We start from the raw sequence: 24217 nt of genomic DNA, 5'->3' as shown, positions 1-24217 counted from the left end.
TCAAGCGGCCTTTTCCACAGTAATCTGAACCAATTTCTCTTTACTTGGACAGGCATTAAATGTCTGACGTACCTGTTGAGGTACTTTATGTTCCCCTATAGATCTTCTTGTGCCTGTTGAGGCTTTAGTTGTTAGTACCTGTTGAGGTACTTGTTGTTCTGATCAGGGCAAAGCTCTTATGTCACAAGAGGAGGACCAAGTGTCAGGGTACGGCTAGACCGAAGGCAATAGTACAGAGTGATGGGGAGTAACGGGCGTCCCTCCTACGTAATACCGGGTGGTCACTGGCGGTCTCAGGTAGGGGTGCCCACGGTGATGCATTGATCTCTGCCCTCTCTATCTTCCTCCGTCTCGACTCCTTACTTATAGCCAGCCGAGGTTCTCTCTTGGATTCTGGATGTTTGCTTCCGTATGTCTGTGTTCCTCCGACTTCGGCCAATATCTTGGACAGCGGCTCCTTATCTGCAACCAAGCGATTCCCTATCCGCTGCAAACGGCTTCAACGGCTCTCATTCGCCACAAGCGGCTCTCTAGCCGCCACAAACGGCTTCCTACCTGGTGGAAGCCGGCCCGCCTCGGATGACACTTGTGGCTCTGACAACTCCTTCCCTATCCTACTTCGAGATGGTCCTTATACAGATAGCTAGGCCGCCGCTTGGACCCGGCATAACAGCAGGGTCGGCGATGCCAAGGATCTTGACTCTCGTCATCCCAAAGCTTCACATAGATTGTAATCATGACTCGGGAGTCTTTTGTCCGAAACACCCCTCCGGCGGCCCACCGGTGTCCTGCGTTCAGTGTCCTGACACCCACTGGTGCCTATGGCATTCTGTTCTCTGACACCAAGCCCCTAGGCCAATAGACCATATACAGCACTATGTGGCTCTGTAATCGCCAGCGCTGTGACAATTATCCCCCGTCTATAAGGCTCGACCCCAAAACTCTTTAATAGACGTGTTAGCACTATTTGAACTCTGAGCCTCACGGACCCTCTCCGGGCAATCCGGGCTTACGGGAACATCCCTCTACGGGAGTCTCCCTTTACTAGTGCAGGGACATCGTATCAGTCATTAAGACCACCAAGCACAAGGCACACACATAGCAGACTACCGTCACATGTGTATAACCCCGCACTTGTCAGCATACTTTAGGAGGTAGTTGCCGCTGTCGCGCACAGCCACAGTCTGGTAGGCCATACTTGGTCATGCCTCGGTATGCCTGCTTGTCGACCGTCTCGCATGTGGCTGCACAACCACGATTCGAACCCTCTCGTCTATGACGAGGGCCGACACCCGTACACCGTTAACACTGACATAATTGTCACAAGAGGAGGACCAAGCCCCTAGGCCAATAGACCAAAAGATCTAGAAATGTCAGTGTTACTGACGTTTAGTCCCACTAACTGCTATATACAGCACTATGTGGCTCTGTAATCGCCAGCGCTGTGACATCTCGATCTTGTTATTTTTTTCCATCTCCCGGATACTAAGGTCTTCTTGAGGATCTTGTTATCCGTTGCCATCATCATCATACCTTGAACCTGCGGGTGGTTTCACTGCCCGTCGTCAATACTAATCTTCTGCTAGCTAGATTTGATATTCTCCGTAGTAAAGGCTCTCTCCGAGGCACGTAGATATACTCCTAGTATAATTTACTTGTAAATTAGTGCTATAGCCTTATAGGAAGTTGTTACACGCAAAGGTGGTCAAAGATTTGTGAGGTTGTAAAAGCATGACATTCTATCTAGTCCTATGGAGCACGAAGGTTGGACTTAGTCCCGAAGGGCTAAGTCACGTGGTAACCTTGGTGGTCTTGGCAAAGCCCACCAAGGTTGCCTAACAGAAGTGTAAGCCCTAAGCTCTTAGCGATAGTAGGTCTTTAAAGGTAAGAACGGCCCGATATCGTACGACTAGAGATCGTTACTATAGTGTAAGGGTAAATAGAGCACGGCGACTATATTAGAGTAAGCTTTCTATATAGATTCGGTATAAATATATATCTAGTAGCCGTCGAGGATAAGGAGTCGCTATTCGGTACCCCTAGGCTTCGTCTCTGTAACAGTAGATACGGTGTAAGTAGAGGCCAGGCACAATCTGTGACGGTCAACCCTCGCAGACTCCCTACAACCAGGTGACTTACAGCTGGAACACCTGCCGTGGCAGTGTGAGATGGGAAGCCAATCATAACCCTTGTAGGAGCCCCGCCAAGCGTGGATGACTTAGTCGCGCTCCCTCAAACCTAAGTTGTCATCTTCTTTCCTTCGCTCCTTAGAGTAGAATCTTCGTCGATAGCACCTAATCGAGGTCTATACCAATGCGATGCAACCCAGGTCGTGACAACTAGATAGAATGGCATGCTTTTACAACCTCACAAATATTCGACCACCTTCGCCTGTAACACCTTGAGTAAGGAGAATTTTGGTAGTAAAGTCGGCTATATAACACTTGCTAGGAGCCCGTCCGTACAGTTCTTCGTGTAGGATCCAGTTCACGATAACCTCCTCTTGCTCTAGAGTCAACTTTTGTTACCCGGAGGCCGCGTCGCGGTGCGAATTACCGTAACGAATAGGGTAGGACAATATAGTCCCCTTAATACCGTACCGATAGGCTACTACGGCCTAGGAATAGCCCTAATAGATAAGCTCTTTAGCGCGTTCGATTCGCTGCTCAAAATCGTCGGGAGTGTACTCTATTACATTCGCTAATTTGTACGTGGTTAGAGAGTAACTTAATACGAGGTTAATTGAGAGACGTATTGTTGTTGAGGCGTAGAATTTCCCTGCAAAATAGGGGTGCATGCAAAAAGGTGGTCAATGCGGTTAGGGGCTTAGCACTTACTATTGGCTCGGAGATTTCAGTCACACTACTTCGGGTGGAGCTCAGTCCCACGTTTCCGATAGGATACGACTTGTGTACTACCCACAAGAGTAGACCAGGTTCGACGGGAATCGTACCAATAGGCCACAAGGTCAGATGTACACTGCCAGGTTTTGGGACAGCACAAGGCTACTTGCGTGTACAACTAGTAACACGGTAGAGTAGTACGCCTAGGCACTGGGATCACAAGCAGATAAAGGGTGCCGCTAATTTCTACAAATGGAGTCTATGTGCACCAATAAAGCGTCATAACCCCAATAGCTCTCGGTGAACTTCATAGTTGTGAGGGAACCTCGTGGCCTGGTGGAATTTTCTATTTATCACTAATATCTCTGCCGAGACTTTTTCTCAATATCCAGCGTTTACCAAGTATTAGATGACTACTTTGATGTATATATAACAAGTAATCACTCACAGAGCAGTGTTATCTAGCCCACTGATTGATACAACAACTTAAACTGCCGCACTTCTTGGCCATGGACAGCGTAAAAGGTTTTCTGCTGTTCACGAGCATGTTCGGTCTTCAAAGACCAACTTACGTCTCGACAGGAGCCCATAAATCTACAGACGCCGACCCACCAATCTATCCACCAATTTTCGACAACTTGCAATCGCCATCCCTGAACAATAGTTCATCCTCTATCGAAGAGGCATTCTCCACACTCTCAGACATCTACACCAGGGACCCGCCACCTAGCATCCTCGAAGCAACCGAACACCTCATCTCCTCAGGCCTTTCCACCCTCAGCATCAACGGCCTAGGCGCGTACATAACCGAAACCCTCGCCGGCGCAGCGAGCGACTCCAACTCCAACCCTCTCGAGCCATTAGACCAGATATACCCACAAGCATCTACAGAAGATGTATCTTACAGCATGCCGGAGTCCAAACTTCGCAGCGCTCTGCACATACCTAAAGACTTCCTATACGGCGGCCAAAATGCAGCCCAGCCTATCCTCCTAGTCGGCGGGACAGGAAACCCCGGCTACGTCACCTTCGCAGGGAACCTCATCCCACTGCTCCAAAACCCACAAACCTCCTTCGGCGACCCCGTCTGGCTCAATATCCCCGAGTACTCGCTTGACGACGTGCAGACTAACGCTGAGTACGTCGCCTACGCGATTTCCTACCTGTCGTCCATCTGCAACAACCGGCGAATCGCTGTGCTGGCATTTTCACAGGGAAACCTTGATGCGCAGTGGGCGTATAAATTCTGGCCCTCGATACGAGAGCTCGTGTCTGATCATGTCGCCTTCTCGCCCGGGTATCATGGAACTGTACTTACGGAGTTCATGGCTGTGGCGCCGCTGCCGCCTGCTTGGCGGCAGAGTACTTATCATAGCAAACTAGTCGCTGCCATGCGGGCGGATGGGGGTGATTCGGCATGGGTTCCTACTACAATCATCTATTCCGGGACGGATAATATTGTGCAGCCGCAGTCTGGCGAAGGGGCGTCGTCACCGTTGATGGACAATCATGGGGCGGGGGTGAGTAATGTCAAGATACAGGATGTGTGTCCGCGGAAGCCTGCGGGTGGGTTTTATACGCATGAGGGGGTTTTAATGAATCCAGTGGCGTATGCGTTGGCGAAGGATGCATTGATGCATGACGGTCCGGGTAAGGTAGAGAGGTTGGAGTTGGATGAGATTTGCCGGCATTTCATGGCACCAGGGTTGGGGATAGAAGAATTTATACTGACGGAGAACAATGTGGTGTTCGCGGGGGCGACGACGTTGTTATATCATGGGAAGTCGTGGAATGAGCCTAACATCAAAGGTGAGTTTGCCCTAAGCTATCCGTATTCATTCTTGAAATACATTTGATCCAAGATACTAACTCCAATATTCGAAGCTTATGCAGTCAGGAAACCTGATGAAATCCACGGGAAGAAGAAGCTGGTTTGATCTTTTAATATGTAGCATACAAATAAGGGCTGCCGGAGATCGTGGTTTTCTTCAAATGTAGCTGTCTTTCAGGGGTTGCACCTATTGAAATTTCAGCAACGATTGGTGCTAATTTTTCTTTGCAAATTGCTTTGAGAGGTGTTATATAATTAAGATAAGAAGTGACCCTAATCAAGTATCTTTATTGGATTTCATGTTACAGGTTTCAATTAATTTGTATAATATTCTTGAACACAGACGTGAGGTAGATATGACGAGGAAGACATTGCCAGTGCACGGCTCTCAGAGCACAAACTTTGCCGTAGATCAATAATTTCCCCTTTCATCTTCTTACATAAGTGAATGAACGGCACTGAAATTTGTAATTCATACATCCTAGGAATCGCCAAGCCTTACTTTCACAGCATGGTTTATAGTATGTCGTAGTCAAACCGAGGGTTATATACCGTATATGGTGTCTTTTACGCACCGGAGTTGGTGCTTTATTAGCCTAGTTGTATGGCTGCTTTAGTCTGGGCCAGCACAACGGACGGAGGGCCATTCCAAGGAATTATAAGCCCAGTATTCTGTCCCAAAAGCGAAACCTCAAGTAGACACGGTCCACATTCTAGAGGGCTGACCGTGAGTTCCACATCCAGCTTTGTGTCACTCTTAGCTCGGATTCAGCAGCGACCTGTCTGTGATGACAATTGGAAATATGCCTCTATTGTTCACCCCGTAGTAGAGTGCATAAGATAAAAAAGGGCTTAAAACCTTGCAGATACGAAGACATCACAACTTAAGAGAATCAGTATTTATTTATTTTGTTTTGTTTTTTTTTAAATACGCCGTAGGTGTTAACCCTCGGTACCTCTACAAGTACTCCCTTAAGGGGCTATAGATGATATAGCGGGCCCTTAAGCCGCGTCGGGCGGTTCATTTATTTATTCTTATCATTGCACGAGAAGCATCTTCCATATGATTAATTTCCAACCACAGATTCCAACTACACTGTTTCACCTTCACCGTATTGATAATGATATCTCGAAACAACAGGTGTTACTCACATGAGCTGTACAATAATGATTGGGATGAAGCCATGCAATGAACTTTATCAACATGGTTTGGTCTGTCATATAAACCGCATGCTGACCGTAAACCAACCTGTGTGAGAATCGTCTCGAATCATGCCAAGATATCCCAATGGGGTACAGAGTCTTACCCTGTATCCAATTAAACGTCGTCTTTACTTCTTTTCTAAGGTTTGGCTAGGTAGGTGCTAAGATCAGTGGGCTCAATCGCGACTGACACGCTTGGTGTTTCATGGACAGGCGTTGGTGATGACGTTAAGAGCAAGCGTCTGGCCGAGGAGCGTATCGATCCCCTTCAAATGTGATGGATTTCATATTATAATTCATCCACTATGATTCACTAGCATTCATCCGTTGGAAATTTCCCCTAGCCAAGAATAGTCGAGATAACCATCATGTTGTTGACATTCTGGTTTGCAACTTTCCTGGCGGTGGCCTTGGCCATTCCACCTCCCGAATTCGGGTTTGTGGACAGCGGCAACCACACTGAGCTGAGTTTAGCCTACACACACAATGGCAACACCACTGTCGTCCAAGAAGGCCAGCTCTTCGGGGCCAAAAGTTAGTATGCTCTAATTTCCCAACCCGCAGCCTAACAGACACAACAGTTACAAGCACCAAGCCCACCCTCGCCCTCGAGCCAGCCAAATATCAATCCGTGGCTGATTACAAGGGCCAATACCTGATTCTCATGGTTGACCCGGACGCCCCCACCCCGTCCAACCCCACGCGCCGCTTCTTCCTCCACTGGCTCGCAACAAGTATGACACAAAATACCACAGCCTCATCGCCCCAAACCGGTCGTGCCCTCATCAACTCCACCCCTGCGCAAGTTCCCTACAGGGGCCCGGCCCCTCCATCGACTTCCAGCGCGCATCGCTATATTTTGTATGCGTTTGCGCAGCCGGAGAATTTTGCGATACCAGATGCGTATTCTGGATTTAGTAACGAGAATCGGTCGGATTTCAATTTGGATAACTTCATCAAGGATGCGGGCTTAGCCAGACCTGCGGCGGGAGAGTTTTATTATGTATCAAGCCAGCAGAGCGTGCCGGGGGATTTCGTCGCGCTTGCGGGAGGGGAGTTTCCTGGGGGCAATGGGGATGCGGTGTTCGAGGGGGCGAAGGGGTAGAATGAGTCTGGGAGTGCCGTTGGAACAGGGACCGGAACCGGCAATGCTGACAGATTAGCGAGCAGATTACGGGCACGGCGCCGGTTGTGGCTACAGGGTTAGCGCGGGTGTCAATGGGTGGGGGCTTCTTTGGCTTAGCCGGGTTGCTATAGATGCGTTAAGTACGAGGATATCGAATATAGTGTCCCTTGAGACTATGGTGGAGAAGGCTGCTTGTCGTAGATTAGTAATCGTGACTTGTATTGACTATGTTATGCTTGGATCTATCTATATTAGCAGTACCGAATTTCTATCACCTCTTGCTTTCACTTCCTCCACAATGACAAGATTTCGTGTAACGTATCCTCAGGAGCTAAAGGGCTTCATTTTGCAAGTCGTTCGGCAAGACAAAAAGCTTGTGTACCAGGTTTTCGATAGGAATATCTGAACACTGGTTTATCATATGTTTTCGGTTTCCAGTGTCGGGGCATGAAGCGAGGCAGATCTCGCTCAAAGGTGGCAAAGGATATACTGGTCGCGGATGATGATGAAAGCATTAATTACCAGGAAACTCCTGGTGATCGGACCATTTCCTTCCCCGGGGATTGCTACTAACTTTGAAGGGATATCGTTGGTTTCATCGGAAGCAGAGACTTTGGCGCTAGAAATTAACATAGCATGCTGCTGGTGCTCAAGTAAAACTTTAAACTGTTTTACGTTGTCGGTCCCGTTCAAGAGATCTCTGACAATATGCAAGAAAGTAGGCTAGGTATTAGTTGGATGTAGGTATTAATATGTTTTAACTTGGCACTCAAATGAAGGGGGCTATTGGAAAACACGATGGTGACTTCCATGGTTGATAGCTCCGGTGGGAGGTTGTTGCTATGGTTAAGATGGAAGGCCCGACACAGTCGTGGCGTAAAGACTCCTCCGGTGTCTGACGTCAAGACTCTGACTTTGCTTGAAAACGGAATCTTCACAGCGAAGAATTCAAAATGAAGACTCCCTCTCTGCAACCTACTTACAAGCTGATGGTAACTTCTAGTCAATTGGACCTCAGTGCCTTGACCGGCACGGTATCACTTTCATAATGCCCATACTGCCTCAGTTTCAATAGTAACCACTAATCACAGGTAATTCATTGAAGTTTATCTCTTATCAATCGTATTAGCTAACGCAACTATGCCTTCAACACTATAACAGAAGTACTTATCTGAATGATAATAATTATTTTATTATTAAATACGCCGTAGGCTCGAAGCCCCCGGTACCTCTACTAGTACTCCCGTATGTCAAACCGTGCCCTAATGGCTGGACTAAATACATACGCTGCGTCGTCGGTTCGCCGTATTGGCGACTGCGTTGCGTTCACTACCATACTACGTTGGTTCTCAACCTACCAACAAAGTCCCCCCTGAGAAGATCGATGCTATCTGGGCCTTGAAGCTGTCCGACCCGTCCCTAGCAGCCATCTTACAATAGTCCCACTAACTACTGGTTCTCCTGTTGCCGTTGCGAGGTCTCTGCGAGAGTATAGTGGCCGTGGTGCGATAGCGGCCCGTAATCGTTCCCTCGGTCCTTCCAACAGCCCGCAAAAGAGGATTACGTGCTCTGCCGTCTCAGGGGCATCGCCACAGCGGCATAGCGGCGAGTACACGCCAAAAGCCCCTGTCTTGAATAAGAAGGCTGCTAGTCCTATTTTTTCCGTCCTGATCTGGCACAGCGTAGACGCCTCCAGTCGCTTCAGGCCGAAATACTTGCCCCCTTTCGGTATCTGCATCGAAGGGCCCTCCGGTTCCTCAGCGATAGCGCGTCGCTGGCGATCGTGATGCTCTGCTCCGGTGAGCCATCTCTTCCTCCAGTGGTCGAGGAGGGCAGCCGGGACCTCCTTTTCCTCACTCATCCACTCGGAGCCCCGGGCCTCCTTCTCCATAGTGTACCCTGCCGGTCGGAGTAGCTGCGACGCCTGCTTCCTCTTCGCCGGCCTATCCTGCCGGAGTATATGTGACGCTTTAGCGCTCGCGCTGCGAAGCAGATTTCTCTTCCCGCTAAGTCGTAGCCGTTCTTCAAACTTAGCAGCCCGGGCACTAAGATAGAGGTCTAGTGGCGGGATTGCTGCTTCTGCTTCCAGGTGGCGAACCGGCGTCGCTTTGTGGGCGCCACAGACTACCCGGAGGCACTCGTTCTGCATCCCCATCAGGCTCTTAGCTGGCCCTGCCGGTTCCTCACTTATAGTATGCCACGCAGTCGCCCCGAAGGCGATCGCGCTACGGATAACCACCGTATATAACAGCCTCGCCCGTATAAGATCGCAGCCCCACGACATATTGACTAGCTTTGTCAGGGCTAGCTTTTGAGTTGCCATTTTTGTTTTAACACGCTCAACATGGGCGTGCCATGTCAGTTTGCGGTCGAACCAGACTCCTAGGAACCTGGCTGAGACTACCGGCGACACTGTGGCGTCCCCAAGGCGAATACTTTGCGGCAAGGGCTCTCGGGCCCTAGTAAAGTGCATTAGCTCACTCTTGTCAGGAGCGAACTCCATCCCGTGCCTCACTGCCCACCGCTGACACGTAGCCCATGCGCTCTCCAACCGGCGGCAGGTCGTGTCTGGATCGGTGCCGACGCTTAGCAGGTTCGTGTCGTCCGCGAACCCGACTACTAAAAGTAGTGGATGCTTCTCCGCTAGCTCCTCGTACAGCGTTGAAATGTATAATATAAACAGTATCGGGGATAGCGGTGACCCCTGGGGGACGCCAGCTCGTAGGGGGATTGGCTCTGACTCCTTGCCATCGAACCGGAGGCGTACCGTTCTATCCTCCACGAAGCTGCGTACCCACTCCTGAACCCACTCCGGGTAGCCTTTCCGGGCTAATATGGAAATCAGCCGTCTGTAATTGACCGTATCGAATGCCCCCTTGATGTCTAGCTGTAGCAGCGAGGCGATGCCCCCGCGTCTCCACGCCGTATAGACCACGTCCTCAACTATACGTATTGCCAGTTCGGTGGACCTCCCAGCGCGGTTACCCATTTGGCCGTTTGGTAGTAGGCCGGCCGCCTCAGCTACTTTGGTGATACGCTGGCTCATCGCCGTCTCTATTACCCTCCCTACCGTGCTAAGCAGGGCAATGGGGCGCCAGCCGCCAGGGGTCTGCTTCTGAGCTGTCGTTTTATTAGGCTTAGGGATAACAACCACCCTCGCTGAGCGGAAGCGCTCCGGGTAGTACCCCAGCCTAAAGCTAGCTGTTGCCAGATCCGCTAGGATCTCCCATAGGGGTTCACCGCAGGCCTTTAGCAGGCCAGTGGGGATCAGGTCGTCGCCGGGAGCCTTCCGAGCAGCCGTTCCTTTGATGATAGACTCGATATCCATTGTGGTCACCTCCCTAGGGACGTTCAGCTCTGGTCTCGTCTGTAATAGGCCGCGATCGAGGTCCGATAGATCTATACACGGGTCTGGGAAGAACCTCTCAGCTAGTAATTTTGCCTTCTCATCATGTGTACGTGCCGTAAGTGTGTCGCCGGCGTCCCTCCGGAGATCTGGCAAGCCGTGGGCCTCAGGGGGGGCCCAGCTCCGTAGCCTAGCCCACCTCTGCAGTGCCCACAGGCTTTTGTGATCCTTCGCCGTCCCCTCGAGCTTCTCGTGCCAGCTACGCGTCTGCGCTTCGCTGATTTCGAGCCGTTGTTTTTGGCCGGCTCTTGTATATTCGTCCCAGTTGGTCTCCGACCTTGCCTGGAGGTAGTCCCGCCGTCGTCTCTTCGTCTCAGCGCAAGCCTTGCTAACCTGCGGGCACCACCACGGGACCCCAGCGCCTCGGCCAACGGTGCGTCTCGGGACCGCCACGTCGGCGATCTCTTGGAGGTTCCGGATAACCCAGTCAACAGCCTGGTCCAACTCCGTTATCGTCTCAACCGGCAAATAATTCATAAATCTCTGGCTTGATTCGGCTACGATGAGCCACTTATCCGCCATCGCCCAGTTCCACCCTTCGACACTGCGGCGGCCCTCCTTGACTGCTTCCCCGTTGGACATTACCCTAATCACTTGCGCTCTGTGGTCTGAGCCCTCTAGGCCCGGGTCCCCATCGTAATCAATCCTAGCCCCTTTCGTCACCCAGGCTAGGTCGATAGTTGAGTCTCGTTGTTTGTGCCTTTGCCGTGTGATTTCCCCGAACGGCGTAACGAGCTCTAATCGCCAGCGTCGCGCAAACTCCACTACGTTGTCGCTGCCCCGTGACGACCGTCCGTGGACGTCCCACAGCGGGTGATGTGTATTGAAGTCCCCTACGAGGACCTGTGTCCCCTTCGGCGCCCCATTAGGGAGGTCTTGGAGCGGGCTGACCCAGCGGCTCCCGGTCTGGTTTGGTGAATAGATAGACCAGATTGTAAGGGCGTCCGGGCCTGCCCCGAACGTAATACTGCTCCAGTCCATCCCGGTACGGGGTCGCAACGTAGCCACGTCGTATCGTTTATGGACGTATAGCGCAGCTCTGCCGCTGCTGTACACTACTTCGTACCTGGACGACTTCGGGCAATAAATCGCCTTCGTCCGCCGGTTGATCCATGGCTCTTGAACCGCTATTATATCATAGTCACCCCCCTTATCCAGCGCTAGCGTTGCGTTCGCCTTTGAATCTGCGATATTCCAGTAGAGAATAGAGACTACCATTAAGCTGTCGATGGTATATCTTCGTTCGTACGTCCCTTAGTGAGGAAGCTACGCATTGCTGACGCAGACCGTTCGGTTCGCTCCTGCTCCACTCGCGATCCGCCCAGGGGGCGGCCCCGGGGTCGTACAACTGTAAACCCGTCGCTGGTCAATGAGCTAGGTGGTGTGAGCCTGTCCTCACTAGATAACCCGTCCGAGTAGCTGCGGACCTCAAATTGTCGGGGGCGGTGAGCGTACGCCTCGCGTACGCGTAGCCGCTGCTGTTCTGCCGTAGGGCAGTCCCTGTCCCACGCCGTGTGCTTCCCTTTGCAGTTCACACAACGTTTTTTGCCGCTAGGTGCCTTCTCGGGGCAGTCTTTTTCACCCCCTGGGTGTGCCGTTGCAGCGCAGACGCCGCAACGCGCCGTCTTCTTGCAGTGTTTCGCGATATGGCCGTATTCGTAGCACTGGTAGCACTGCCGAACCCGAAGATTGCCGTCGTACGGCTCGCAATCGAATATCTGGGCCTCCCAAATAAGCCCTTCGGAGCATAGTTCCATCGCCGCCTCCACGCTATCCACGTGTAGTATCAGGGCCGCATACGGTGCTTGCGGCGCCCGGGGGAGGTTTCTTTTAGCCTTAGAGAGGTGCTTTGTATTGTCCCGCTTCAGGTCTTTAAGTAGCTGGCTCTCGTCGTGGACCTCTCGCAGCCGTTTCGCAGGCAGCCCCTTCGCGATCACTGCAACTTCTCTGCGGTTGAGAAGTGCCTTATCGCTGAAGGCACTACGCACCCACCTGCTGTCCGTGGTCGCCGCTGAGGCCGACTGCTTAAACGTCACTACGGTGTCGCCACTGCGCAGCCTGCGGGCCGCCACTGCATCGGTGCTGCCGCGTGCACTGTTCACCGCTTTTACGACCTCAGCCGCCGATCTGTTCTTCATATTAGGGTCCTCTGTCCCCCGGATCACTACCTCTCTCTCCCTTCGCTGGGGCACTACAACCCGCTGCTGCCACACTGGGGCTTCACCGGGTCCCCGTCCCTGGGCCGATCCTGAGGCGATTGAGGCCCACAGATAATAATTATATTGCACATACACAGCTGTAGTTTGTTTGCAGAACACTGATATAGTCTACTAACCGCATTGATCACCTCTTTCAAAGCACCCTATTTTACAGGGATATGAGACGACTCTAAGAAAACGCGGCTTTCGTTCACTTCGTGATTGTCCTACAATTACAAATAAAATAACTAATGTAGTGGAATAATATCTGAATGATTTCAAGTCTCGAATCGAACGTGCTAAAGAGCTTATCCGTCAGGGCTATGCTCAGGCCACGGCGGTAGACCTGGGAACAACTTGAATCATACATACCAAGTATGTCCGATACAACGCTTATTCACTCCTTCGGCTTGTAATCACGGAATCTGGTCAAATTGCAGATCCGCAATCAATCTTCTTCCATGGTGTGTTGTTGTCTACGGAAGAGATACTGCATTAGCTGAGCATCTCCAGAGGTCCTCGGGTTGCCATCTGTAGAGCCTTAGCAAGGAAATAAACGGTCTTGCCACGTGTGCCAAAAGATATCTACAGTGACGGCAAGTAGAAGAGTAGGATGTAAAGGTCAGCTTGAATCATTAGTAGACCATAATTGTCTGTATTTCGAGTTTGTCTGTGACTTACCAGGTGTTGCCTGCCTCATATATCTCAAACAAGCCTAGAAAAGAAAGTTGCACATGCCGAGTCCCAATCAATCAATCTCAAGCTCCAAGCCCACAAATGATAACGTAGCAAGCCAAAATTATCACTTCACCTAATTTAAAGTTAGCTTGTCTACGGATGTCGTGGATAGCAACCATATGTCATTTTCACGACAGAGACCGAGGTGTGCCTGTAACCTTTGCAACCAAAGAACCTCGTAGTTGCAGAAAGGTTCTCAGAATCTAACCATTCTAGTACGAGGAAAGGAAATAATTAGAAGAACACTGCGTATGGCTACGTAGCTTTTATATTACATAAGCCATGCTGTCCCAGTTTTGTATTGATGGGCGACTTTTTAGAACCTTTTCGATAGAGTAATAGGAACCCACTATGAGATAGACCTTCGACATCCATTCTATTGATAGCGGTAGTCGTACTAATGCTTGCTGTTTGGCCTAACAAGATATATTTCCGCAAACAAGAACTCTGCAGCTAGTGAACCAAGGAAACAGGTATCGAGGTCATTTTCTCGGATACTACGTCCACTTTTGAATCGTGTTACCTATGTGTTTTCTTAGTCCTGGTCTCGCGTAGCGACTCTCCAATTTGCTGGGAACTACCAAAAGCGTACAGTAGTCGTCCAATATGATATTGGCTGGGACAATATCGAAGTGGATTAGGCCGAGTGAGTGGAGATATCGAATACGTCACTAATACTAGCTATTCATGGCTTTATCGTTAATAGGCAAGCCTTTGCCTTGCTATAAGTAACTATAAATTTTAATCCATCACGAAACACGCTTATATAGGTAAGTAAAAACTAGACAGTAGTACCTGTTGAGGTTTGGAAAACGAATGGAAAAGAATTTTGGAGATCGGAGGAATCTAGGGTTCGTATAGCCGTGAGGGAGGATATATGTCCTAATTCTGCCTTAGCGCCCCTATCATCACGGTCATGCTCCAGCATCATAAAGAAGAAGTTTCCAGTGCAGATCGAGGCTGCACCGGCTGCAACGATAGCAGCCTACCGGACGCGAGGAACAATGGTGAATTTATGCCAACCCATCAAGCAGACTTGCATACTTCTCTTACCGTGCGATGAAGTCCAACGATCGAGTGTAAATTATGAACATGACGAGTATGAATATAGTTCATTTGACTTCACAGAAGCTTCATTTCTCAATTCTCGCCTTGCGGGGGCTGTATCGCACTCCTGACTTTTAAGCACATGACAATTTACCTCCATGCAGGAAATCGCAACGCTGTACCTACTTACGAAGAGGCTACTAGGCCACAGCTTATGGGAACTTACAAACACTCTTGGAGGTTCTAAAAATAGTCTTGGCTGGAACTACTTTGATTCATGATCAAGATATGACGGACTCAGGACTATGCCGTGTAACAGAAGTCCACCGACTTCCGGTCTACACAAACGACAGCCTTTAATGTTGTCTAGGTACATAAGCATCGCTACTATGTACTTTGCAGAGTATTGAAAAGAATCTCAAAATAGCCCCGCCTACACAGCTGCCCTGCTTATAACCCCGACTTGATGATCCCGGCTGCATGCTCTGCAACTCCATACACAGTAGCCTGCAGGTTAGCACCCGGCACAATGGGAACAATACTCGCGTCGCAGACACGCAGGTTGTGGCACCCATAGACACGGAGCGCTGCATCGACGACGCCACCCATGTGGCGCGGCATCATAGAGCATGTACCCGTGAAGTGATGTGCGCCCACGGCAGCTTTGCGTATGTACTCTCTGGCCTTGTTTAGGCCTCCCCCGGACGTGAAGCTGCGCTTGCCATCAAGCTTGAGATGGCTGGCGAGTGGCTCTGCTTGTGCGAGCGATGAGGAGAGGAAGTCGAGGTGGCGTGCCATAACATCGAGGTCGAGCGGGTGAGACAGATAGTTGGGGTTGATAGCGAGCTGCTCCAGAGAGGAATTCGATGCTGAGTTGATGTGCACAGAGCCGCGCGAGAGCGGGTGCGCGAGAGATAAGGCGATGGAGAAGAAGTTCTTGGTGCCAGGGGGAGGGGGTGCCATGGTCCCGTCCCCGTTGAAGGCGGCAAAGCCTGGGAATGACATGTAGTGGCCGGATGCGTCTGTGGGTGAGCTGAGAAGAGACTGGACGTAAGACTCATGCGCTTTTGCAAAAACAGCCGTCGTCTTCCCAGGGACAGGTGCCGCGTTGAAACTGTTATTGATCATCTTGTCAAGCTCGCTTCTTCCTTTTTCACTTTCGATGCCTGGGAATGGGAGCTGTGCTATGGCGTTTGTACCACTCTTTGTAAAAGGTCCAGTCTGCTTGGTGTATGCCTCCATGGCAGCATCAATAGCAACAGAATCTTGTCGTGCGAGTTTGTCCATGGTTTCGAAGCCATCGCCATCAGTAATCTCGAAGGCCACACAGCAGATTGGGTGATTCTGGAGATTCTCACCAACGTGCGGATTATCAATGATCATATCGATGCCGAGTGATTTAAGGTGACTGGCATCGCCAATACCCGAGAGTTCGAGTAATCTGGGAGAGTTGATGGCGCCGGCTGTTACAATGACCTCCTTGCTCGCTGCAACAGTCTTGGTTTCTCCGTCTTTGTTGTACTGAACACCGGTTGCAGTAATACCGTTCTCATTACTAAATGTAATCTTCTCTATCATGGTGCTTGTCCATACGGCTAGGTTCTTCCTGGACATTGAGGGCCCTAGATATGCGCTACAGGCGTAGCTCCTGTTCTTCGTGGTAGTATCAATGGAATCTGGAACCATGAGACCTCCATAGTGCTGTCCAGAGAGAGGGTCGCTGACGATTGGATACCCAAGCCCAGAAATACTATCTCTCCATGTTTTCGGCCACTTGTCATCCTCAACCGGGACGGTGAGCTGGAGCCGTCCGTTGCCCTGCGTCTTCTTGGACGGTGTTGTCAAGCTGTAGGCCTTGGCTAAGGATTTGGAGAAGCTGGACCAGTCCCAGCCTGGATTACCCAGCTCAGACCATGCGTCAACAGTTGACTTGGAAGGGGCAGTGAATGCAAGTCCATTGATTGCACTAGAACCACCGAGCAGACGACCCTGTGGAAGGACATTCTCACGACCTTGGAATCCAACCTGTATCCACCGACGTGTTAACGCCCGATCTCAAACACATAAAAAATGAGAGACGCATACCTGAGGAACAGTCTTGAAGGCCCAGTTGGAGGATGTGCCAAGCAGAGTTGGCCACATGGCAGGAACGTTGACTCTGGGGTCCTCCATTTGGTTGTCGCCTGCCTCAATCACAAGCACCTGGAGGCTTGGGTCCTCGGAGATACGATTGGCGAGGACGAGACCCGACGTCCCGCCGCCAACGATGATGAAGTCAAAGCTTTCAGAAGCCATTTGTACTTCCCCGATATCAATCAAGTAGAGGTACGGTTTGTATAGCGTACGCGTCGTAGGGAGGAAGCTGTTCGGTGGCGGAGATTGAGGTTCAAATATAACTGTGCGGTACGACGCAAGGGGTTGGATATAATTTTGATGAAGGAACCAACATGCAGAAAGAGAATGTGGCTGTGCACTAGATGCACTTCTGAACTTAGTGAGCGGGAAGGAGCGGTGTCAAGGTATCTCTGTGCTCCAGTATACTAGTGTCACATAGTCATAGGGTGGATTTGATGTAACGGCATAAATTGCGTTACACAACTGATATTATTGTTAATTAACCGTGCTGAAGTGTACCGAGGTATTTAGTGGACGGCGAAAATTCCACCTATACGCATGTCAGAAGGATGTGGTTACACGCAAGCAGCCTGGAGCTCAAGCAAACACCGGTAATCGTCAGACACCGTTGCCCGACACTCGCAGGATGCCAAAATCTTCATTTGTTGAGCAGACATCAGTGCACTATTCTGTTTCAATGAACTTTCACATTAGAGAGTACGACATCCCGGTATTTTAATTACGGTGCTAGGTCTCAAAATCCATACCTGCTCGCAGTCACAGCCGCCATGGCCAGCAATGAGAGGTTGGCATCGCTCCAGCTTGAGGTTTACTGTGGCGGAGGTCTTCTTGCTGGCATCATCGCACACCAAGGCGTATTCATTCGAGGAGAATGGCACGTGCAGTCCCCAGCTATCCTTGCGACTCACGGCGGTCTATTTCTATGTCTCTGGGTCGCCAAGGCGTACATTAGTATGCATCAAGTCGATGTCGCCTTGTGGATGAGCTACTGTTATATATTTTCTCTGGTTAATAGTATCGTCTTATACCGCGTCTTCTTCCACCCGCTTACCAGGGCAGGCTTCCGAGGACCTTGGTACGCGCGCATCACGAAGCTATGGCATGTATGGGCCGCGAGGAAATCGAAGAACCACCTTGTTCTGGCTAAGCTACACGAGAAATACGGTGAGTTTGTAAGGACGGGTCCAGCAGAAATCACCGTATTTCATCCCGAAGTCTTCCAGGCTGTCGACGGGCCTCGAACAGAATGCATCAAAGCCGAATGGTACGACATTTTGCACCCAGAAATGGCCCTGGTTACAGCACGTTCTAAGGAAATCCACGCAGCCCGTCGTCGAGAATGGAAACGCGGCTTCACTCCTACAGGTTCGCATATTTTCCCTTGATGAGAAGGTTGAGATATCTCCACCGGAGCTAACCCACCCCTTACAGGCCTTGCGCACCACGAGACCAAGATGCTCAAGTACGTAGACCAGCTGGATCAGTGCATTGAGAGAGACGCTCGAGCATCGAGACCCTCGCACGTAAACAACCTTTTCTTCTGGTTCAGCTTCGACGCTATGGGTGACTTCGTCTTCAACCAGTCCTTTGGCATGCTGCACGACCAGCGCTGGCATCATATTATCGTGCGGTTGCAGACCGCCCTCTCGCTGCTCGGGCCATTCAGCCCAGTACCCTGGCTCATCCAGGTCGGTTTTAAGCTGGCCCCACGATTGGGGCCCCTCCGAGACTGGTTTGACATGGTGGCCTGGTGCGAGAGTCAGATGCGTACGCGGCTCGCTGATGGCTACCTAAAGCAGCCATCTCCCGATCTGACGCATTATCTCATGGAGCAGGAGGATCAGACCAAGGACGCAGTTAGCCTGACTTGGCTACAGGGTGATAGCCTACTGGCGATTGTAGCAGGAAGGTAGGCTGTCCATATTCACCATCATAACTCTCACCCTCTTGCATAACTTGGTCTGATGATATTATATAGTGAGCCCACTGCCATGTCCCTAATAGGCGTCTTCTGCGAACTCGCCAAGTACCCACAGCATGCAGACATCATCTACGACGAGCTCATCAATGCCGGCAGCGGCAGCGACGAAATCACTACCGACCGCAAAATCCTGTGCCGACTCAAACACCTTAACGCCGTACTTAACGAGTCGCTACGTTTGTACCCGGCGCTACCCACAGGCGGAGCGAGGAAATCCACCAAGAACGGCGTTACTATCGGGGGCAACTTCATCCCTCCCCACACAACAATAATAGCTCCTCGGTTCTCCATATTCAGGAGTACGTTCTATCTCCACTTTTATGTCGAAGCATACAGTTGACCACTAGATCTATATATATAGTGGAAGAGTGCTTTGATAGACCCAACGAATTCATACCCGAGCGATGGACCACGCGGCCCGAAATGGTGCGCAACATAGCTGCATTTTCTCCTTTCGGAACCGGTAAGCTGTGCCTTCTTTCACTACACCTTTAGAACATGCTTATTACTGATCTACTAAATTTGTTGGTTCTAAGGAGATACGAGTTGCCTAGGCCGTGCCTTGGCCACAGACACAATGCGGTTCGTAACTGCCAGACTTGTGAAAAAGTACCGTTTCCGACTTCCACCTGGGGAGACGGGATGCCGAGTTCTTGATGATATGCGGGATCAATTCACGTCGATTTCGGGCAGGTTAACGTTGAGTTTTGAGTTGAGGTGAAGGAACGACTGAAGCCTCTATATTTGTTGTATAGATGCAACCTAAGGATTCGCTATTTTCAAATATCTAGTTTCCATTCTTGAGCTTGTATTAGGGTGTTCTGCTTCGTAAACACCCAATATAGTCTGGGTAGAAAAACTCATATGCGGCCGACCATGACTTGTTCCAAGTTTGTAATATTAGCCAGTGATTACATGTTTGTATAAGGCCAGCCATTGATACCGCTCGTCATGTAAATGCCCGACTGAATGCTGTTCGCCTGGGCCTTGAGCTCCTCCACATCCCAGTTAGCCCAAACCGAGCGACCATTCAGGAACGCGGCTTCCGAGCTCGACATCCAAACCAAGAAATGGGCGGGAAGTTGAACTGTGAGTTCACCATGTTAGTGGGTAAGTTATAAGATAAGAACCGTTACAAAGCAGAGCACCTTTGTCCATAGGTAGCATCTCGGCCTTGGCGCCGCTCTTGGTGAAGATGCCAGTCTCGACCATGCCGGGATGGACGGTCGCAGCAAAGACATTCGGGTTCTCGGCCGCGAGGAACTCCATTATCTTGGTCTGAGCGAGCTTCGATGCCATATATGCCGACAATCCGGGTATCATCGCCGCCGGCATAGCCGTAGTGCCCGTGGTCAGCGCCAGTATGGTAGCCTTGGAGGGATTGGCGGTGGGAAGGAATGTCTTAATGGCAACGAAAGTGCCTTTCGTGTTTGTCTGTGTAAATTCAGGTTAGCAGCAATAATTCAGTCTTTAGTCAAATATAGAACAAGATGGTTACCTCAAAGCTGAGCCACCACTCGTCTATATTGGCCGAGGCCATCGGTGACGGGTCGGAGACGTAGGCGGCACAGAGCACTATGATGTCCCACATGCCAACCGAGCGTGCGACGTCTTGCATTCTCTTATCCTGGGTGACATCTGCAACGCAGACTAAGCTAGAAATTTCGCGAGGCAGCGAAGATGCCGTCTCATTCAGTGAGTATTCATTGCGGCCGACGAGGACAAGACGAGCCGCTCCGGCGCTACCGTACGCCTTAGCTGTTTCTCGGCCGATGCCGGTGCCCTGCCATATAAGTGGACATGTCAGCTTCGGAACCGTCGATGATTGTGTGCCCACTAGGGGAAGACAGGAGAAAGCCGATTATCGATAGCTTAGGTCTTACCGCGCCGATGATAATGACCGTTTTGCCCGCCGCACTGAGTTCGCGTCTTTGTGGTGAGATGGTTGCGTAGGTGTTGTTGTGCCAGGTCGGCGTGGCGGACGGTAGGGGAGGCTGCATCCTGGATGTAGGGATTCGTTGTTCAACCAAGAGAGCTATTTTGATGACTAGGGTGGATTTGAGGCCAGGCCTTGCTACCAAAAACACAGCTGGAGAAAGGAACAAAAAGTAGGCGGATATTTATACGTACTATGTCTATATGCAGCATACCTGTATAATCAATAGGAAATATTGCATGTGCACGTCAATGGGGTGTTGGTTACACGGAAACGGGCTGTTTTTACCCGATGTTGTGAATGTTAATTTGATTTGTCAAGGAAGTGTAGGGAGGAGCGACAAATATGTCACAAACAATCTAGTAAACAAGGGTCATCTAGGAAAGAGATTTCCAAGTATGGAATCGGACTAAAACCCAAGTGTTGGTCATACAGGATCTGCGAAGAGATGTTCATGGCTTTTGATGATGGGAAGGGGCTACTGAACTGCAATGGAAGGCAGGGCTAGACTACAGCGGCGGCCCTAGCCTTACGCAGACCAAAGTTAGCCGAGCTCAAGTACGACACCAAGGTACCCTGATATTTGCAAAAGCTTCACAGGACCAGCCACTGTATATGGAATCAGATGGATTATAAATTGATTGGTTTATTACTTGAAGTTTCTGTAGTAAAGCATGAAATTGCATAATTGGTTTGATACAGAAAGGAAACTAAACGGTTACGAGACTAATAGCTGGCAGCGAATAGAGCGTCACGGTCCAGAGGCACCACCACTTCCACGTACGGGCATCTTCCTCAGGCGTTCGTCTTGACAGCACCCGCAGCATCACGATTCCCCCCGTAGAAGCCGGCACGGAATAGACCCACAGCGGCAGCCGCCAGAAGTAGGCGCAGACATACGACCAGAAGCAGACACCGCCGGCAATAGACAGTCGCGAGATCTTCTCTCCAAAAAATAGTGGTACTGTGCGCCGACCCCGAATGCGGTCGCCCGCCTGGTCCTTCAGGTCCTGCACCTGCATCGTCGTTAGGATAACGGCACTGATGACAGCGATCCAGAGGATGCCGAGGCCGCTTAGGCCTCTGCCGGCTGCAGCTGTGATCTGCAGCGAGGCGCTGTTGAATATGGCGAAGGCTACGGCGAGGATGAGGTCACGGACCAGCTCATCGCTGCCCTGGAGATCGTTGTATAGCCACGTTAGGATTAGGATCACGGTGCCGTGGTTCCAGACGCCGAGGGTATAACAAAGCGCTAGACATAGTGGGACGGCGACGAGTGTAATACGACGTGCCTGGTCCGCTGTGACTTTGCCCGACGGGATCGGGCGCCATGGTTTGTTGACCCTATCCTCCTGTATCGAGATGGCGCCGCGCTGGTTGGAGAGGTCGAAGATCAGCGTCATGCACCAGTTGAACAGCATGGTTGTGGGGATGCGGCCGATGATTTCCCCCGGCCGTGATGCATCGTCTTGGTGGTTCTCTATGAGGACCGATGCTGCAAAGGCTCCCAGAACACCGAAAGCCGTGTTAGGGATGGTGAAGGTTGAGAAGTTGCTTTCGGTGAATTGCCAGATGATGTAGAGAATGTAAACGGCCTGTCTAATGGTTGTAACGAGAATGCTGGGACGGCTTCTCGGAGTCATGATCTCGAAGTGCAATGATTTAAGCTCGATCCTAATTCCCGAGGAATGAGTTGCTTCTTTTCCTGATTAGATATGGTCATGATTTTCGACCAAATGATGGACTTCTGGGTGTTAAGAGATACCGAGCTTGAAGGCCGAGATTCCGGATACCAGGCCTTTTGTAGACAACACGGTAGGGTATAGGTAGCTCGGAACATGTAGATAATACACCCACCCCCAGAAATATCTGTCTGTAGTTCTCGTCACTTCCGTCCATACCACCTGCTGCAGCTCAATCAACCAGCATCGCCGAAGTGTTCTCGCAATCGGACAAGATCAGCAGTGCGCATAAGAATCAATGTTTGTATGCAAGACCTTCACTCGGCGAGAAAATGCATTGACAGCACAACTAAATACACCGTCAATAATTTGTAATAATACTCCCATGTCATCAATGCACAGCTGAATCGATATTTTCATGCTTAATATATTGAGAGATACGCTGATTCAACGTGGTCGAAGAGGATCCGTCTCACTGCAGCATATATATTATATGCATATGTAATGTTCCGACGCCCCAGCAAAAATCTTGCCGCAATACCCAAATATACAACGGACTTGTGACCAACATGACCAATTTTATTATCGCTTTGAGCAACGCCTTGGCCCCCACAGTTTTATCTATGTAGCCGCTGTGTAATTCTTCCCAAAGCCTAGAGGGCGGCAACATCTTGCCATGTCAAGGAAAGCCGATCGTACGGAAAGACTTCAAACTTACACATGTTCACGTATGTGAGGAGGAACTCTATATCTGCAATGTCGGATCTCAGTCTCGGGGGATTCGCGCTACTGGTCTGCGTCTACATCTTTACCGTCGCCTGCACCGCGATCTTAGGTCTGCGCTTTCTGGCCGCGCGATTGACGAGACGGCGGTTCTATCTCGATGACGGCTTCGTCGGCCTTGCATATGTGAGTCTTAACTGCTCCATCTATGGATCGATTCTAAGAGTTTCTTGCAGATAAACACGGTCGTGTTGGGGGGTTGTGTCATATGGGCCATCTACAACGGATTGGGCCGCCACATCATTGAGCTCAACCCCCAGGAGATCGGGGTCCAGTTCAAGGTACTGTCACAACCTACATCCATACTCCATATTATCTTTCTCTGATGTAACTGGGTAGCTCGTCGTCGCCAGCGGTGTCACGTGGCTCCTTGGCACCGTCACCATCAAGATGTCGATGCTCTGCCTGTACAATAGGCTCTTCTCATCGTCGACAAACACCAGGCGTTGGGCGTCAGTCCTGATGGTACTTGTGTCCTGCTACGGTATCGCCTTCATCACTGTCTTCTTGACCAACTGCCAACCCATTGACCAGATGTGGAACCCAGTGCCTGATGGTTGGTGTCGCGACCTCAGCATTGATGAGTTCGTATCGGTCAGCATCAACCTGGTCCTCGACCTCTCCATCGTTCTGCTGCCCATGCCGGTGCTTTGGAGGATGCAGATGACGACAAGGAAGAAAGTCTTCATCTCCATCATGTTCGGTCTGGGGCTCGTGTCAGTCTAGCACAGTTCCTCTCCCCCATCTTGTCTTATGATCATTCCCTAACAATACAACAGCACCATTGGCATCATGTGTTGGAGACTTGAGGCGACAGTTCAGTCCTCCAAAAACCCCGACTTCACTTTTACGCTGGCGAACATCGGTCTGATCAGCATGCTCGAGCTCTGGCTGGGGATCATCTGCGCTTGCATACCCACATTGACGCCTCTGCTCAAGACGTACGTGAACCCGGCACTAAAGAAGATCGTGTCGATAGGCTCATCCGCAACGCGCTCGTTCCGCGGCCCGGAGCGTCTCAAATCAGTCAGCAGGAGCCGCTTCCGAGCCTGGTTCACCCAGACGGAGAGGACACGCCAGGTAAACACCAGACGAGGATTCTTCACTAATCATCAGATCCCAAATCCGCTCATAACGCTGCCTACCATATTTAGTCCAGATTATGAGCTGAGCCCGCTAAACGAAACAAACGTCATCAGCCCTCCGAGATCACGTGCAACTTTCGAAGCGGCTCCGCGAATGAGTCGTCCGCAATCAATCTACACTCCCATTTGGCAGGAAATCGATATTCGGCGCTCTAATTCGTC

The 24217-nt window shown here is 50.7% G+C and overlaps 7 protein-coding genes across 7 annotated transcripts; 4 read left to right on the top strand and 3 right to left on the bottom strand.

Moving 5' to 3' along the window:
- Window positions 1–3688: 3688 nt before the first annotated feature.
- Window positions 3689–4775, top strand: BCR38DRAFT_364153 (uncharacterized protein; the record flags this gene model as incomplete). Its single annotated transcript, XM_040857213.1, has 2 exons — window positions 3689–4652; window positions 4728–4775. Coding segments are annotated over exons 1-2 (948 nt in total), but the record flags the coding sequence as incomplete, so codon positions are not given.
- Window positions 4776–6281: 1506 nt separating this feature from the next.
- Window positions 6282–6964, top strand: BCR38DRAFT_302270 (phosphatidylethanolamine-binding protein; the record flags this gene model as incomplete). Its single annotated transcript, XM_040854574.1, has 2 exons — window positions 6282–6411; window positions 6459–6964. Coding segments are annotated over 2 exons (636 nt in total), but the record flags the coding sequence as incomplete, so codon positions are not given.
- A 7878-nt stretch (window positions 6965–14842) lies between these two features.
- Window positions 14843–16687, bottom strand: BCR38DRAFT_338030 (uncharacterized protein; the record flags this gene model as incomplete). The annotated part of the gene is made up of 2 exons (XM_040855579.1): window positions 14843–16417; window positions 16478–16687. 2 exons carry the CDS (start codon window positions 16685–16687, stop codon window positions 14843–14845), a joined length of 1785 nt encoding a protein of 594 aa, XP_040717644.1.
- A 608-nt stretch (window positions 16688–17295) lies between these two features.
- BCR38DRAFT_336595 (cytochrome P450) lies at window positions 17296–19230 on the top strand (the record flags this gene model as incomplete). The annotated part of the gene is made up of 5 exons (XM_040855471.1): window positions 17296–17893; window positions 17960–18437; window positions 18507–18808; window positions 18871–18972; window positions 19046–19230. 5 exons carry the CDS (start codon window positions 17296–17298, stop codon window positions 19228–19230), a joined length of 1665 nt encoding a protein of 554 aa, XP_040717643.1.
- Window positions 19229–20899, bottom strand: BCR38DRAFT_425557 (short chain dehydrogenase). Its single transcript, XM_040859723.1, has 4 exons — window positions 20393–20899; window positions 20008–20292; window positions 19658–19943; window positions 19229–19596 (listed from the first exon to the last, which is right to left on the bottom strand). Exons 1-4 carry the CDS (start codon window positions 20507–20509, stop codon window positions 19421–19423), a joined length of 864 nt encoding a protein of 287 aa, XP_040717642.1. The 5' UTR covers window positions 20510–20899; the 3' UTR covers window positions 19229–19420.
- A 256-nt stretch (window positions 20900–21155) lies between these two features.
- BCR38DRAFT_472536 (UbiA prenyltransferase family-domain-containing protein) lies at window positions 21156–22088 on the bottom strand (the record flags this gene model as incomplete). The annotated part of the gene is made up of 1 exon (XM_040862916.1): window positions 21156–22088. One exon carries the CDS (start codon window positions 22086–22088, stop codon window positions 21156–21158), a length of 933 nt encoding a protein of 310 aa, XP_040717641.1.
- A 795-nt stretch (window positions 22089–22883) lies between these two features.
- Window positions 22884–24076, top strand: BCR38DRAFT_407036 (uncharacterized protein; the record flags this gene model as incomplete). Its single annotated transcript, XM_040858125.1, has 5 exons — window positions 22884–23036; window positions 23087–23191; window positions 23250–23626; window positions 23690–23990; window positions 24065–24076. 5 exons carry the CDS (start codon window positions 22884–22886, stop codon window positions 24074–24076), a joined length of 948 nt encoding a protein of 315 aa, XP_040717640.1.
- Between the last annotated feature and the right edge of the window lie 141 nt (window positions 24077–24217).

The sequence above is a fragment of the Pseudomassariella vexata genome (genome assembly GCF_002105095.1).
Source record: "Pseudomassariella vexata strain CBS 129021 chromosome Unknown BCR38scaffold_4, whole genome shotgun sequence".
NCBI lineage: Eukaryota > Fungi > Ascomycota > Sordariomycetes > Amphisphaeriales > Pseudomassariaceae > Pseudomassariella > Pseudomassariella vexata.
The sequence above is the reverse complement of the archived record's forward strand: the minus strand, read 5'-3'. Positions and strand labels throughout refer to the sequence as shown.

Bases quoted from the DNA above. Each gene is read 5' to 3' on its own strand.
- BCR38DRAFT_425557 (XM_040859723.1), bottom strand. From the start codon at position 20,509: ATGCAGCCTCCCCTACCGTCCGCCACGCCGACCTGGCACAACAACACC. The intron at 20,293-20,392 runs GTAAGACCTAAG...CTTATATGGCAG, and splicing joins CGGTCATTATCATCGGCGCG to GGCACCGGCATCGGCCGAGA. The intron at 19,597-19,657 runs GTGCTCTGCTTT...GTGAACTCACAG, and splicing joins GATGCTACCTATGGACAAAG to TTCAACTTCCCGCCCATTTC.